This window comes from Nerophis ophidion, linkage group LG12 (assembly GCF_033978795.1).
Source record: "Nerophis ophidion isolate RoL-2023_Sa linkage group LG12, RoL_Noph_v1.0, whole genome shotgun sequence".
NCBI classification, from domain to species: Eukaryota; Metazoa; Chordata; class Actinopteri; order Syngnathiformes; family Syngnathidae; genus Nerophis; species Nerophis ophidion.
The window spans coordinates 4549541-4567972 of NC_084622.1; the positions used below are offsets into that span (position 1 = coordinate 4549541).

General features: G+C 39.5%; 1 protein-coding gene across 1 annotated transcript; it reads right to left on the reverse strand.

Annotated features, from left to right (window-relative positions):
* Positions 1-5331: 5331 nt before the first annotated feature.
* szl (sizzled) lies at positions 5332-10467 on the reverse strand. Its single transcript, XM_061918059.1, has 4 exons — positions 10187-10467; positions 9952-10118; positions 5814-5906; positions 5332-5729 (listed from the first exon to the last, which is right to left on the reverse strand). The coding sequence occupies exons 1-4, from the start codon at positions 10465-10467 to the stop codon at positions 5413-5415; spliced, it is 858 nt and encodes a 285-aa protein (XP_061774043.1). The 3' UTR covers positions 5332-5412.
* Positions 10468-18432: the final 7965 nt, after the last annotated feature.

The following is an 18432-nucleotide window of genomic DNA, read 5'->3' on the forward strand; positions in this document are numbered from 1 at the left end:
GGTTCCTCTCTTGGCGGAAGACGTCCGGGGCGATGCTGATGCAGATTGGACGAGCGTATTTATGTTGTCACATGACTCGTTCATTTCAAGGATTTGTAAAGGAAACTCGGGCGGAAAAACTGCAGCAATGTGTGCAGCAACCATATGTTGATTATGATAGCGACATACTTTAATTGGCTGCTGATGTCCAGAACCACAACAATAAAAGGTTATGTCATGTGGGTTTATTAGAAAGGCCACATTTCTAAAGTGCACATGCTAAAATTTACTTGCAGGTTTTGCCTGGTAGCAAGTCCAACAGGAACAGGTTTTTCCAGCCGATATGATTTCACCTCACAAATTCTGCAATTCAGGGCACGATTTTGACGAGCAAATATACAAACCCCGTTTCCATACGAGTTGGGAAATTGTGTTGGATGTAAATATAAACAGAATACAATGATTTGCAAATCCTTTCCAACCCATATTCAGTTGAATTCACAACAACGACAAGATTTTTGATGTTCAAACTCATAAACGTTTTTTTGTTTTTTTCGCAAATAATAATTAACTTAGAATTTCATGTCTGCAACACGTGCCAAAGTAGTTGGGAAAGGGCATGTTCACCACTGTGTTACGTCACCTTTTCTTTTAAGAACACTCAATAAATGTTTGGGAACTGAGGAAACGAATTGTTGAAGTTTTGAAAGTGGAATTTTTTCCCATTCTTGTTTTATGTAGAGCTTGAGTCGTTCAACAGCCCGGGGTCTCTGCTGTCGTATTTTACGCTTCATAATGCGCCACACATATTTGATGGGAGACAGGTCGGGACTGCAGGCGGGCCAGGAAAGTACCCGCACTCTTTTTTATCGGAGCCACGCTGTTGTAACACGTGCTGAATGTGGCTTGGCATTGTCTTGCTGAAATAAGCAGGGGCGTCCATGAAAAAGACGGCGCTTGGATGGCAGCATGTGTTGTTCCAAAACCTGTATTTACCTTTCATAATTAATGGTGCCTTGGGCAATTATGCACCCCCATACCATCACAGATTCTGGCTTTTGAACTTTGCATCGATAACAGTCTGGATGATTTGCTTCCTCTTTGGTACGTATGACACGATGCCGAATATTTCCAAAAACAATTTGAAATGTGGACTCGTCAAACCACAGAACATTTTTCTACTTTGCATCAGTCCATCTTAGATGATCTCGGGCCCAGAGAAGCAGGCAGCGTTTCTGGATGTTGTTGATAAATGGCTTTTGCTTTGCATAGTAGAGCTTTAACTTGCACTTACAGATGTAGCGACAAACTGTATTTAGTAAAAGTGGTTTTCTGAAGTGTTCCTGAGCCCATGTGGTGATATCCTTTAGAGATTGATGTTGGTTTTTGATACACTGCCGTCTGAGAGATCGAAGTTCACGGTCATTCAATGTTGGTTTCCAGCCATGCTGCTTACGTGGAGTAATTTCTCCAGACTCTCTGAACCTTTAGATGATCTTATGGACCGTAGATGTTGAAATCCCTAAATTTCTTGCAATTGTACTTTGAGAAACGTTGTTCTTAAACTGTTTGACTGTTTGCTCACGCAGTTGTGTACAAAGGGGTGTACCTAGCCCCATTCTTTCTTGTGAAAGACTGAGCATTTCATGGAAACTGCTTTTATACCCAATCATGGCACCCACCTGTTCCCAATTAGCCTGCACACCAGTGGGATATTCCAAATAAGTGTTTGATGAGCATTCCTCATTTTTATCAGTTTTTATTGCCACCTTTCCCAACTTCTATGTCACGTAGCGCTGGCATCAAATTCTACAGTAATTGATTTGCAAAAAAAAAAAGGTTTATCAGTTTGAACATCAAATATGTTGTCTTTGTAGCATATTCAACTGAATATGGGTTGAAAATGATTTGCAAATCATTGTATTCCGTTTATATTTACATCTAACACAATTTCCCAACTCATATGGAAACGGGGTTTGTAAAGTGAACAGGAATCCATTTTGGGCCACATACAATCATAATGAATAAAACAGGACTGGAGGCTTGCACAAAACTGTTCCCTGCGAGTTCTGCCTGGCAGCAAGTGGTGGGACAAAATATTGCCTCCAGTTTTTGAATGCAATTTTGCTCCACAGGTTCCACCTAGCAACAAATGGGAAGTAAAAGGAACAGGGTTTGAGGCATACGATTGTGCTTCACCAATTCTGCTTTTGGGATACTTCGGGTTGGGTTCTGCAAATTCTGTGAGTAAACAAGTGAGCAAGTTAACTTTATGTGAACAGGAACAGGTTTTGGGGCCACACATGATAATACAATCTCCATTTCCATAAGAGTTGGGAAATTGTGTTACATGTAAATATAAACGGAATACAATGATTTGCAAATCATTTTCAACCCATATTCAGTTGAATGCACTACAAAGACAACATATTTGATGTTCAAACTCATAAACTTTATTATTTTTTTGCAGATAATAATTAACTTAGAATTTCATGGCTGCAACACGTGCTAAAGTAGTTGGGAAAGGGCAGGTTCACCACTGTGTTACATCACCTTTTCTTTTAACAACACTCAAACGTTTGGGAACTGAAGAAATAAATTGTTGAAGCTTTGAAAGTGAAATTCTTTGCCATTCTTGTTTTATGTAGAGCTTCAGTCGTTCAACAGTCCGGGGTCTCCACTGTCGTATTTTACGCTTCATAATGTGCCACACATTTTCGATGGGAGACAGGTCTGGACTGCAGGCAGGCCAGGAAAGTACCCACACTTTTTTTTTTTACAAAGCCACGCTGTTGTAACACTTGTCTTGCTGAAATAAGCAGGGGCGTCCATGATAACGTTGCTTGGATAACTACATACAGTATGTTGTTCCAAAGCCTGTATGGACCTTTCAGCATTAATGGTGCCTTCACAGATGTGTAAGTTACCCATGCCTTGGGCACTAATACACCCCCATACCATCACAGATGCTGGCTTTTGAACTTTGCGCCTATAACAATCCGAATGGTTATTTTCCTTTTTGTTCTGGAGGACACCGCGTCCTCTGTTTCCAAATATAATTTGAAATGTGGACTCGTCAAGACCACGGAACACCTTTCCACTTTGCATCAGTCAATCTTAGGTGAGCTCGGGCCCAGTTTCAAGGTATTGTTGATAAATGGGTTTGGCTTTGCATAGCAGAGTTTTAACTTGCACTTACAGATGTAGCGACCAACTGTAGTTACTGACAGTGTTTTTATGAAGTGTTCCTGAGCCCATGCGGTGATATCCTTTACACAGTGATGTCGGTTTTTGATGTAGTACCGCCTGAGGGATCAAAAGTCCGTAATATCATCGCTTACATGCAGTGATTTCTCCAGATTCTCTGAACTTTTTGATGATTTTACAGGCCGTCGATGGTAGTAAAATCCCTAAATTCCTTGCAATAGCTCGTTGAGAAATGTTATAAAACTGTGACAATTTCCTTACAAAGTGGTGACTCTCACCCCATCCTTGTTTGTGAATTACTTAGCATTTCATGGAAGCTGCTTTTATACCCAATCATGGCACCCAACTGTTCCCAATTAGCCTGCACACCTGTGGGATGTTCCATATAAGTGTTTGATGAGCATTCATCAACTTTATCAGTATTTATTTCCATCTTTCCCAACTTCTTTGTCACGTGTTGCTGGCATCAAATTCTAAAGTTAATGATTATTTGCACAAAAAAAAATGTTTCAGTTTGAACATCAAATATGTTGTCTTTGTAGCATATTCAACGGAATATAGGTTGAAAATGATTTGCAAATCATTGTATTCCCTTTAGATTTACATCTAACACAATTTCCCAACTTATATGGAAACGGGGTTTGTTAAACACAGGTCCTGCCTAACAGCAAGTGGCCGTCCCAATGTAATATTAACAGGAACAAGAACAGGTTTAGGCGGCACACAGGGACTGTACACCTACAGTGTGAACAACAGCGGGGACAGGATTTGGGGCACACAAATTTTGCCCAGTAACAGGCGGCCGAGCAACATGAACAGGTTCAGTTTGGGGAACACAGTTGAGTTCCGCCAATTCAGCCTAGCAAGAAGCGAGGTCAAGAGGTATTTTTGTGTATGTTGGATGGCGATTTCTGCCTAGCAACAGTGGCTGGGCAAATGGAACAGGAACTGGTTTCGAGGACCCAATTGAGGTGCACTAATTCTGCCTTGCAATAAGTCTGCGGAAACGTGAACTAAACAGCCACCAGTTTTTGTGTGTGTTTGTGTGTATATATATATATATATATATATACACACCTTATTTTTCTGACTATAAGTCGCAGTTTTTTTCATAGTTTGGCAGGGGGTGCGACTTATGCTCAGGAGCGACTTATGTGTGAAATTATTAACACATTACCGTAAAATATCAAATAATATTATTTAGCTCATTCACGTAAGAGACTAGACGTATAAGATTTCATGGGATTTAGCGATTAGGATTGACAGATTGGTAAACGTATAGCATGTTCTATATGTTATAGTCATTTCAATGACTCTTACCATAATATGTTAGGTTAACATACCAGGCACCTTCTAAGTTGGTTATTTATGCCTCATATAACGTACACTTTTTCAGCCTGTTGCTCACTATTCTTTATTTGTTTTAAATTGCCTTTTAAATGTCTATTCTTGGTGTTGGGTTTTATCAATTTCCCCAAAAAATGCGCCTTATATATGTTTTTCCCTTCTTTATTATGCATTTTCGGCAGGTGCTACTTATACTCCGGAGCGACATATATATATATATATATATATATATATATATATATATATATATATATATATATATATACACTGCCTTGCAACAATGTTTGAATTCAACGGGTATTTTGTGTGTTTTATTATATATGTGTATTATATATACGTTTAATTATATATGTTCCCTGTATGTATATTGCTACCACAGTACATTTTTAGTCTAATTTATACCTGCAATGTCCTTTCCATCCTTTGTAACTGAGCTACTGAGTGGAACAATTTCCCTTGCGGATCATTACAGTTTGTCTAAGTCCAACTAAGATTGTGATTTCTGCCTAGCAACAAGTGGCCTAGCAGATGTAACGGGAACAGGTTTTGAGGGACCCAATTGAGCTGTGCTAATTCTCTCTGCAGAAACGTGAGGTGAACAATATTAGCTTTTTTGGGTACGTCAAATTTGAAAAGTTCCTTGCTGTGCAGAGTTCACTAAGGACGTATTTTTGCTTGACATCATTACAAGCCGTAATGAATACAAACAAAAAGGTATAACATATTTTATTGTTTTCAAAACAAGTCATAAATAGAAAATAGAATCTAGAGAAAATATAAACATTATGTACAAGTTGGAGTGCGTTCTATTTCAGTGTGCTATAGGAGCAGAAGTGAGACTAGCGCTTAAACTAGTCAAGTTTTCCCCCCTAAAAAAACTCAAACTTGACATCTGTGACGCTTCCACTTGCGTGTTGCCATGGCGATGTTTGCATCCTTCCTGTGCCAGGGGAAGAGGCGAGTGATGGCGAGGATGCCGTCCGCCTGCACGGAGCCCGTCAGCACGTAGAGTTGAGAGCGGCCGGGCCGCACCAGAGCGTTGGAGCAGGGCAGGTTGATGAGCAGCCATTGGTGGAGGAGGTGGTGGGTGTCGTACGGCAACAAGGGGCCCTGGCGGATGAACTCCACCCGGCCTTCCACCTCAAACTCGGGGTCGCCGGTAAGGAGGCGGCGGCGGTGCAGCTTGGCGCTGACGGCTGTGGAGATGACAGAAGAAGTGTCTTAAATGCTTGCTGTGCGTAATATATAGACACAAGACCGACACGGCTGATGATTCTTACCAAAGTCATGCTGGCAAAAAGCATCCAGGACTGTTCTCATGGCAGGAGCTTCTACCACTGTGGGGCAGTTCTGACACCCCGCTTTGGGCAAATCTGTCATTTAAAACACAATGCGAGTCAAATATTACAATCATATTACAAGGAAAAGGAACACAAGTCAAGAAAGTTATGTAGAAAAAATAGAACTAACATGGAAGTATGTCCCCTAGTGGTTGAAAAAGTGGTTTATTTTTTATTGTCAATCCTAATGACAGATTTTGGACACAATTAATTGAAATAAAACTATTCATCCGTCCATGTTCTACCGCTTGTCCCTTTTTGGGGTCACGGGGGGTGCTGGAGCGTATCTCAGCTGCATTCGGGCGGAAGGCGGTGTACACCCTGGACAAGTCGCCACCTCATCACAGGGACAACATTCACACACTAGGGCCAATTTAGTGTTGCCAATCATCCTATCCCCAGGTGCGAGTCTTTGGAGGTGGGAGGAAGGATGGAAGATTGAACTCAGGACCTTCATATTGTGAGGCACATGCACTAACCCCTGTAGGGGCGCCGAAAAGGGGGGGTAAAGGAGACGGATTCTAGGGGCCCATGATGGAGAGGGGCCCAGAGAGGCCCCTATTGATGATGAAATTATATAAAATTATGTGTTGGGGGCCCTGTAAAGATCCTTTTCATAGGGCCCAATATCCCTAGCGGCGCCTCTGAACCCCTGTACCACCGTGCTGACGAAATAAAACTATATATTTTTTTAAATAAACAAATGAAGTCAGCAAAACACACACAATTGCTCCTAATAAAAAAAACATATTGAGTATACTCACATGATATAAAATACACGTCGATAAAATGTGGATATAAAGTGTTTTGTTTTTTTGTCCATTACTCTTATTCTACACTTTTGGCTATGTAGTTTTATTATAATTAGTAGATAAATATTAAAATATATATATATATATTTTAAAAAGAATAATGAAAAGCATGCCGTGCAGAAATTTGAAACCCCGCTGAGATGTGTGCATGCTTTGAAACGCTGGAATGTTTGCGTCTTCCGTTGAAACTTCATTGATTAGAAGGACATATGAATAACTTTAACCAACGTCGTTAAAAGGCACATATTTTAGATCATCAGCATTTTGCAGAATTCATGTACAATATGAAAGGGATCATTTTGCTTTGCTTTGTTCATATATTTATAGGTTGGGCTGCTTGATTGGAGTTGTATGTTATCAAAGTGCTACAATCATAGCTGAAGTCTATTTAAATGGTGCTGACTTTTTCAAAATGTGCAATACATCCTGAATATTAATAATAGTGTGAGCAATTATAAGCCTTAGGCTTTTAAAGCTGTGCACTACGTTAAAAATGCATTACCATTTCAGTATGTGACCAACTTATGGTATTTATAGGGAAACATTTAAATATGAAAGTTTCAGGTGTACTTTTGAATGTATTTGTATTAATAATGCTCTCTATTTTTCTCTCGCATACATAAGTGGACGTTTCGTACATCGAGATAAACGAATGAGCACTATAAGCAAAGTTACTGTACCACCAAGGTTGTTTTTACCATGCAATGTCACATAAAAAAAAAAAAATCAAGTCATCTTTTTTTTTTTTTTTTTGCTGCCAGTGGCTGAAACATGCTGGGCGAAACCTTCAGAATAATAGCACATTCACAACTTGAATTGCCGACCTTTAGTTTTGTCATTATGTACTCTCAAATTTTATTATATGATTATTTATTTTCAATAATTATTGTCTGCTCTTTAAATGGGATTGTGACGAAAATCTCAATTTACCATCGGGGATTATATTACGTATTTCTGATTCTGAAAAAAAAATCCAATGTTTTTTTTCTATGTAAAATCCTAAAACTATTAAACCAATGTCTTTATAATATTGTAGTTTAAAATGACAAAAGAAAAAAAACATTTGTAAGTGCCATGATCTTCTGGGTACTTTTTCTTCCCTACAACCTTTACAGTCTATATATTTAAGGAAAAACTAAAATATTTTGAATAAATTCAAATCCTAATCAATATTGTTTAGTATTGTAAAATGACAACAGAAAAATAACACTTGTAAGTGCTATGATCTTCTGGGTGTTTTTTTTTCCTCACGACCTTTGGTGTCGATACATTTACGGAAAAACAAAAATATTTAGAATAAAAAGGCTTCTAACATATTGTTCAGACGAAACCGCACCCACAAGATTGTAGTTGCGTTGTATCCCCCCAAAATTTTTTCTAACAGAAAAAAGGACTCCAACAAAAACTTTTTTTTGTTTCCTTTTTTTTATTTTTTCAAATCCAATATTTGGCTTGAAAAATCTTTTTTTGGTTGCAAAAAAAAGACACCCATTTCTTGTTGCTAACAGAATCGATCATGGACCACAAAACCTGTTGCTGTTGACAGTACTGAATACATTATTTTTACATCCGTGCATCCCTTTGCTACCGCTTATTCCCTATCCCTTATTCCCTGTAGCCTACCTCAGCTACAATCAGGCGGAAGGCGGTGTACACCCTGGACAAGTCGCCAGCTCATCCCAGGGCCAACACAGATAGACAACATTCACACTCACATTCACACACATGCTTTCAATTATTTGACTTCATTTAACTTTTTCCACACAATTAAAGATTATTTGTAAAACAAAAAACAAAAACATTTTCAGTGCGTACAACATTAAATTGATTAAATTAGTATATAAATATAAAAAATATATGTTAATGTTTCCTGTATTTTTTTGAAAATCTCAATTTCCCCTCAGGGATTAATAAAGTATTTCAGTTTCTGAAAAAAATTCCAATGTTTTTTTTAATGTAAAATCCTAAAACTATTAAACACATTTCTTTATAATATTGTAGTTTAAAATGACAAAAGAAAAAAAAAACATTTGTAAGTGCTCGATCTTCAGGGTAGTTTTTTTCCCTCACGACCATTGCCGTCTATACATTTAAGGAAAAATTTAAATATTTACCATAAATTCAAATCCTAATTAATATTGTTTAGTATTGTAAAATGACAAAAGAAAAATAACACTTGTAAGTGCTATGATCTTCTGTTTTTTTTTCCTTACGACCTTTGCCATCTATACATTTAAGGAAAAATTTAAATATTTACAATAAATTAAAATCCTAATTAATATTGTTTAGTATTGTAAAATGACAACAGAAAAATAACACTTGTAAGTGCTATGATCTTCTGGGTGTTTTTTTTCCTCACGACCTTTGCTGTGATACATTTAAGGAAAAACTAAAATATTTAGAATTAAAAGGCTTACAACATATTGTTCAGACGAAACCGCGCCCACAAGATTGTAATTGCGTTGTATCCCCCCAAAAATATTTCTAACAGAAAAAAGGACTCCAAAAACTTTTTTTTTTTCCTTTTTTTTTTAATCTAATATTTGGTTTGAAAATCTTTTTTTGGTTGCAAAAAAACAAACCTATTCTTGTTGCTAGGCAGAATTGATGGAGGAAAATCATGACCACAAAACCTGTTGCGGTTGATATTACTGAAAACATTATTTTTTAGATGCTTTTAATTATTTGACTTCATATAACTTTTTCCACACAATTGCCGATTATTTGTTAAAATTTTTTTTTTTTTAATTACATTTTCAGTGAGTACAACATTCAATTAGCTGAGATAGGCAAAAGGGACAAGCGGTAGAAAAATGGATGGATGGATAAATATAAAAAATATATATTATTTTTTCCTGTACTTTTTTGAAGGGAATAATAATAAAAAAATCCTATATTTTTTTAATGTAAAATCATAAAACTAGTAGACCTATTTTTTTATTTTTTTTTTTACAACACTGTAGTTTCAAATGACAATAGAAAAAAAACATTTGTAAGTGCTATGATCTTCTGGGTGCTTTTTTTCCCCTTATAAACTTTGCCTTTGATACAGTTAAGGAAACATTTCAATATTTAGAATAAATTGGAATCCTAATTAATAGTTTAGTATTGTAAAATGACAACAGAAAATAAACATTTGTAAGTGCTATGATCTATTGGGTGCTTTTTTTTCCCTACGACCTGTCGATACATTTAAGGAAAAACTACAATACTTAGAATAAATTCAAATCCTAATGAATATTTAGTATTGTAGCAGAACATTTCACCTTTAGCAAAGTGGCTGAACTTGGCGTGAGGAGACAAGCAGGTGTCCTCCTCGGTGGGGAAGCGCTCGCAGTCAAGTGCTTCTGGCCAAGGGTGACCCTGGCAGGCGAGCACGGGGGCACAGCTGTCCCTCACAGCCACGCACAGGCTGCGACAGGGCTGGATGAATCTGAAAGCAGAGCAACATCCGGACGTTAGAAATCAAGCAGGAGAGGACAAAGAGGAAAGTGTCCTTACGTGTCGAGACAGACGGGAGCGATGAGTAAGCAGAGGAAGGCTTGGGCCTGAGGATGGCAGCCCGTCTGCAGCAGCGGCCTCCAGTCCTCCGAGCGAGGAACCACCTCCCCTTCCAGGTTGCTGTGGCCCAAAAAGTTGGGAAGGCGCATCTCGGAGTAACCCACATCCTTGCACACCTTCATCTGGTGGGGGATGGCCACGCACCGGGTGGACTGGCCCAGGTCGAAGGCCGCCAGAGGGGACGCCCAGAGAGCGATGATGAGGACGAGCGCTGCGTTCATGTTTCGAAGAGGACAGGCGGCGGTGTGGCTGACCGAGGGGACGCAGAGGGGCGGCTTTATAAAGGGCGCCCAGAGACAGTCTGTCACGCTCTTATCAAGCAGCTATCAAAGAGACGACGTGTTTGGAGACAACGACTTGTTTTGTCATGGCTGCAGACGGGGGGTGCACAAGGAGTGTGGGTGCACGGGAGGGAGAGAGGGGGTCAACGGGAAATCACTGTCCCAGGAGCCTACTAGACTCGGTGGTTCCCAGGAGTCTACTAGACTCTGCAGGGAACACCCAAAATACATCACCACTTTTTGTAGTTTGCGGAAAACAATGTCCAATCAATAGCATGTACTTTTGTTTTTTAATGCATTATTTGTGATGTCTTTAGTTCTTTGGTCTGTAATAATCATATATATATATATATATATATATATATATATATATATATATATATATATATATAAATTTATATATAGTTTGAGTCATTTTTAGTCATCTAAATTGATTTTAGTTTTACTCTATGATAATGCATTTATGAAGGGGATTGCAGAGCGTCTCAAAACTCAACTCACAACAATACCTGCTTTAGTCAGGGGAAAATAGGTTGTTGACAATAATTAAGACAAACATTTTTAATCTCACACACACACACACACACACACACACACACACACACACACACACACACACACACACACACACACACACTAAAATTACAATGTGATGACTGTCTTGAGTTTCCAATAATTTCTACAACTCTTATTTTTTTGTGATAGAGTGATCGGAGCACACACTTGTTGGCCACAAAAAACATTCATGAATTTACTATGGGTCTACTGAAAATGTGACTAAATCTGCTGGCTCAAAAGTATACATACAGCAATGTTAATATTTGGTTACATGTCCCTTGGCAAGTTTCACTGCAATAAGGCGCTTCTGGTAGCCATCCACAAGCTTCTGGTTGAATTTTTGACCACTCCTCTTGACAAAATTGGTGCAGTTCAGGTAAAGGTGTTGGTTTTCTGACATGGACTTGTTTCTTCAGCATTGTCCACACATTTACGTCAGGAGTTTGGGAAGGCCATTCTAAAACCTTAATTCTAGCCTGATTTAACCGTTCCTTTACCACTTTGGGTGTTCCAAAACACACGTCAAACTGTTCTTAAGACCCAACTTGATGATTTTAGGTTGTCCTGAAGAATTTGAAGGTAATCCTCCTTTTTCATTGTGCCATATAAAGCACCAGTTCCATTGGCAGCAAAACAGGCCCAAAGCATAATACTACCACCACTATGCTTGACGGTAGGCGTGGTGTTCCTGGAATTAAAAGCCTCACCTTTTATCCTCCAAACATAATGCGAAACAGCTACATTCATAAATAAATAAATGGGTTGTACTTGTATAGCGCTTTTCTACCTTCAAGGTACTCAAAGCGCTTTGACACTATTTCCACATTCACACACTGATGGAGGGAGCTGCCATGCAACGCGCTAACAAGCACCCATCAGGAGCAAGGGTGAAGTGTCTTGCCCAAGGACACAACGGCAGTGACTAGGATTTTGTTTGATCTAACCACAGAACTTTCCTCCAGGTCTTATTTTTGTCCATGTGATGTCAGATGAAACAAACATTGAGATGTTTGGCCACAATACCCAGCAATTTGTTTGGAGGAGAAAAGGTGAGGCATTTAATCCCAGGAACACTATGCCCACCGTCAAGCATGGTGGTGGTAGTATTATGCTCTGGGCCTGTTCTGCTGCCAATGTGTATATATATATATATATATATATATATATATATATATATATATATATATATATATATATCCATCCATTTTCTACCGCTTATTCCCTTTCGGGGTCGCGGGGGGAGCTGGCGCCTATCCCAGCTACAATCGGGCGGAAGGCGGGGTACACCCTGGACAAGTCGCCACCTCATCGCAGGGCCAACACAGATAGACAGACAACATTCACACTCACATTCACACACTAGGGCCAATTTAGTGTTGTCAATCAACCTATCCCCAGGTGCATGTCTTTGGAAGTGGGAGGAAGCCGGAGTACCCGGAGGGAACCCACGCATTCACGGGGAGAACATGCAAACTCCACACAGAAAGATCCCGAGCCTGGATTTGAACCCAGGACTGCAGGACCTTCGTATTGTGAGGCAGACGCACTAACCCCTCTGCCACCGTGAAGCCCTATATATATATATATATATATATATATATATATATATAAATAAATGATAAATGGGTTGTACTTGTATAGCGCTTTTCTACCTTTAAGGAACTCAAAGCGCTTTGACATTACTTCCACATTTACCCATTCACACACACATTCACACACTGATGGAGGGAGCTGCCATGCAAGGCGCCAACCAGCACCCATCAGGAGCAAGGGTGAAGTGTCTTGCTCAGGACACAACGGACGTGACGAGGTTGGTACTAGGTGGGATTTGAACCAGGGACACTCGGGTTGCGCACGGCCACTCTCCCACTGCGCCATGTATATATATATATACATACACACACATACAGTGTTTCCCACAGGTCAGGCATCTATTTGTGGTGGTGTGGTTGGGCGGCGGGGTAGGGCGGGTGGGGATGGATGTGGGGGAGGGTGGACGCAAGCGGCGGCGGCGATGACCAAGAAGAACGCGGAGTTGGAATATAATTACAACACTTTATGTACATATTTATATAATATTTACGTATTTATATAATATGTAACTACAAGCTCCATTTACAGACAGAGTCCCATTGCTTTTATGAACGGTCGAGCGAGTCAAAAGCCGTAAAAAAACAAACAAAAAAAATACTTTTTTTAAAATTTATTTTTATTTGTGGTGGCCGTAATTCTTTCGTGGCGGGCCGCCACAAATAAATGAATGTGTGGGAAACCCTGATTATATATATTTATATATATACACACACACACACACAGTGGGGCAAAAAAGTAGTCAGCCACCGATTGTGCAAGGTCTCCCACTTAAAATGATGACAGAGGTCTGTAATTTTCATCATAGGTACACTTCAACTGTGAGAGACAGAATGTGAAAACAAAATCCAGGAATTCATATTGTAGGAATTTTAAATAAATTATTTTTAAATTATGGTGGAAAATAAGTTTTTGGTCACTTCAAACAAAGAAGATCTCTGGCTCTCACGGACCTGTAACTTCTTCTTTAGGAAGCTCTTCTGTCCTCCGCTCGTTACCTGTATTAATGGAACCTGTTTGAACTCATTATCTGCATTAAAAGACACCTGTCCACAGCCTCAAACAGTCAGACTCCAAACTACACTATGGCCAAGACCAAAGAGCTGTCGAAGGACACCAGGAAAAGAATTGTAGACCTGCACCAGACTAGGAAGAGTGAATCCACAATAAGCAACCAGCTTGGTGTGAAAAAAATGAACTGTGGGAGCAATTATCAGAAAATGAAAGACATACATATACACTGATAATCTCCCTCGATATGGGGCTCCACGCGAGATCTCATCCCGCAGGGTCAAAATGATCATGAGAACAGTGAGCAAAAACCCCAGAACCACACGGGGGGACCTGGTGAATGACCTGCAGAGAGCTGGGACCAAAGTAACAAAGGTTACCATCAGTAACACACTACACCGACAGGGAATCAAATCCTGCAGTGCTAGACATGTCCCCCTGCTTAAGCCAGTGCATGTCAAGGCCCGTCTGAAGTTTGCCAGAGAGCACATGGATGATACAGCAGAGGATTGAGAGAACGCCATGTGGTCAGATGAAACCAAAATATGCATTTTTGGTATAAACTCAACTCGTTGTGTTTGGAGGAAGAAGAATACTGAGTTGCATCCCAAGAACACCATACCTACTGTGATGCATGGGGGTGGGAACATAATGTTTTGGGGCTGTTTTTCTGCTAAGGAGACAGGACAACTGATCCATGTTAAGGAAAGAATGAATGGGGCCATGTATCGTGAGATTTTGAGCCAAAACCTCCTTCCATCAGTGAGAGCTTTGAAGATGTAACGTGGCTGGGTCTTCCAGCATGACAATGATCCCAAACACACTGCCTTGGCAACGAAGGAGTGGGTCCGTAAGAAGCATTTGAAAGTCCTGGAGTGGCCTAGCCAGTCTCCAGACCTCAACCCCATAGAAAATCTGTGGAGGGAGTTGAAAGTCCGTGTTGCTCGGCGACAGCCCCAAAACATCACTGCTCTCGAGAAGATCTGCATAGAGGAATGGGCCAAAAAACCAGCTACTGTGTGTGCAAACCTGGTAAAGACCTATAGTAATCGTTTGACCTCTGTTATTGCCAACAAAGGTTATATTAGAAAGTATTGAGTTGAATTTTTGTTATTGACCAAATACTTATTTTCCACAATAATTTACAAATAAATTGTTTTAAATTTCTACAATGTGAATTCCTGGATTTTTTTCAAAGTTGAAGTTGAAGTGTACCTATGATGAAAATTACACACCTCTGTCATCATTTTATGTGGGAGAACTTGCACAATTGGCAGCTGACGAAATACTTTTTTGCCCCACTGTGTGTGTGTGTGTATATATATATATATATATATAAGCACACGCACACACACACACACACACACACACACACACACACACACACACACACACACACACACACACACACACACACACACACACACACACACACTTGTGGCTTTTGAACAGGTTGTTTGTGTCATGGATTTCAAGTGCATTACTCAAAATACAATACAAAGGAAAGAACCGGAAACATTGCTCAAAAATGACACAGCGAGGAATTTTATGACATGAAATTTAGACAAGTACTACTTGTGCAGCAGACAGAATGTCTACTTCTTCTTGGCAGCCAGCTTCCTAATTGGAGCGTTCTTTATCAAAGCAGCATCTGATTGAAGTCACCGATCTTTGATCTGGATTCTGCCTGATGCAAGCTGGCTGCTTTATTAGCTACTGCAAATATATATTCTAATGAGGGCATTTGAGAGTTTAAATAAGTTTCAATGTCCTTATGGCAACGCCCGAGCGAGGACACCAGAGATTTTGTCCAAAAGGATCACTGGTCTCCACTTTGAGCTTTTAGTCCATCACTAGAATGACAATGGAGCATGTTTGGGTGGTTTGATGTCGTCTGCCTCCAATTGTTGATGTCTATCTTATGCCTAGATGCCCTCAAGGCCTTTTCAGGACTTTCCCTTCCTTGAATCAGAGGACTCAGTGGCCTGATGGAAGTTTATCCAGGACTTTATGTAGACCAGCTCAGCCTGCAGCCCGACATCGTCCCCCAATTTAACTTTTGTTTGTTTACAACCCCTTCTGATACAGACTGGTTCCACTACGGGTAGACGAGTGCGACCTGTAAGAGGGGACTAACTAGGCAATTAGACTCACAGGCCAATTTAGGAGGACAATGGCTCCACATATTTAACGCGCTCCTCCTGCCAAGAGCCCAGCAGGGGTCTGTTATTGGTCCTAATGGCCTCCGTGTAGACACTCTGTCTGTGTTGCTAATGTGCAGCCTGCGTCACATATATGGGATGGATGGGCACCTGTCTGCCAAGACACAAGTCAAATTTTGGCCCTGAAAGCTGAAACCGCATTTCAAAAATTCATTCAGCGGGAGAGAATTAACATTTTGCCGTGGTCCAGTCAGGGCCCAGACCTAAATTCAACAGAAAATTGAAGCGGTAACCTAAAGGGGGAGCAGTGCACAAGACATGCCCTCACTCTTGGACACTTTTGAAACGATCTTGCAAGGAGAAATGGGCCAATAAGTCAATTATTTTCAAACGTTTTGAATTAAATTGCACTTATGTGTTGATCAATTTAAAAAGAATGTGCCCAAAATGCACTATGTTGCATTGTATTCACATTTGTGCCCAGACCCACACAAAAACATCAAACATTTCTTCCCCAGTTTATGTACCAACCCTTTGAAAAGGTCAAAGAAGGTCATTGGCGGCAGTAAGAAGATCTAACGTCAACAACACTGTCTAAATAATAGTATAATTTATTGAAAATATGATAGATAAAAAACAATGTAACTGAAACAGCAACAAAACATCTTTAGTCTTTTTAATATTTTGGCCCTGTTGGTCACCACAGCCTATAGAAAGAAACAGTTACAATTTTTTACAACAAAGACAACGACAATATGCAGTTGTCCCTCATTTCTCGCTGTTTATTGGTTCCAGACCTGACCGCAATAAGTGAATTTCCGGCAGAGGAAGAATTATTATTCAATAGAATAGTTTCATAGCTGGAGGGATTAAAAAAAAGAAAAAAAAGTTATTGATATTTTAAAAAAAATTCTTAAACATAACTCACGCCCTCAAGACATAAAACATCCACAGACACCTTTAGAATCATTTTACCCAACATTCAGTAACTTACAAAAATACCAAAACTTGTTGGTTGATATGCTATGCCAGTGGTTCTCAACCTTTTTTCAGAGATTAACCCCTGTGAACATTTTTTAAATTCAAGCACCCCCTAATCAGAGCAAAGCAGTTTTGTTAGAAAAAACGAGATAAAGAAGCAAAATACACTACTATGTAATCAGTTTCTGATTTATTATATTGTATGACAGTGCAAAATATTGCTCATTTGTAGTGGTCTTTCTTTAACTATTTGGAAAAAAAAGATTTAAAAATAACTAAAAAACTTGTTGTAAAATAAACAAGTGATTCAATTATAAATAAAGATTTCTACACATAGAAGTAATCATAAACTTAAAGTCCCTCTTTAGGGATTGTAATAGAGATCCATCTGGATTCATTAACCTATTCTAAACATTTCTTCACAAAAAAAGATATCTTTAACATCAATATTTATGGAACATGTCCACAAAAAAATCTAGCTGTCAACACTGAATATTGCATTGTTGCATTTCTTTTCACAGTTTATAAACTTACATTCACATTTTGTAGTAGTATTCAATAAATATATTCACAAAGGATTTTTGAATTGTTGCTATTTTTAAAATATTTTTAAAAAATCTCACGTACCCCTTGGCATACCTACAAGTACCCCCAGGGTTATGCGTACCCCCATTTGAGAACCACTGTGCTCTGCACTACCTTACATGTATCATATGTATCATATTAAGTAAATTTAGACATTTTTATGCTTGAAATTGCTTAATTTAGGCCAAAAATATACCAAATTTGTTTGAATATGCATATTTCAGACTAATAGGCCATAGCCAAACCTGAAACACATACGTGACGGACGATTATGAAAATGTGACCTTTGGTATAAAAATAAATTACTTTCTAATTGTAACTGGTTTTACTTTAGACAAACCCGCTATACTGCATTTAAAACAATGTGTGTTCTTTACATGTGACCTCTCAAAGAATACACAATTGTGCCCAAATGTGGATCTGTAATCTTGGTGTACTGAATTTTATGTAATGTGTTTTTAAATGCATGACTCAACAGTCCAGCTCCTGGAAACTATTTGATAATTTTCTCCAGTGGCCACATCAAAGACAAGGTGGTTTCTGGGGAAGAAAGGTCTAAGCGAGTGTAAGGGGTGTCGGAGAGGGGTTGGGGGTCCTCAGATAAAAGCTGTCTCCTCCCAACATATAAGAGACTCATTAACTTAACAAATTGCCACCCCCCCCAATCCCTTGCATCCTGCTGGGCTCCAGTAGGACTGACATTGGTGGTGCAGACTGTCACTAACACTCAATTGTCACATCCAGTCTCCGGGTCTCGGCGGGCAGACGCTGCCACGCCGACAGACAAGTCGCCCCGCAAAAAAAACCTCCAGCTCGTGCCTCCGCTAAGGCGAACAATATGGCGGTTATTACACGCAGTCGTCACAGACGTCTCAAGCTCCTCCTGCCTCTCGGCAAAGACATGATAGTTGTTTCGTCTATGATGCAAGCGGCCAGGAATATGCGTCAGGTTTAATGGACAATCTTACGCACGGTCAAGCGCGTCAGCTTAATTAAACAAGAAACGGGCCGCGTTGTT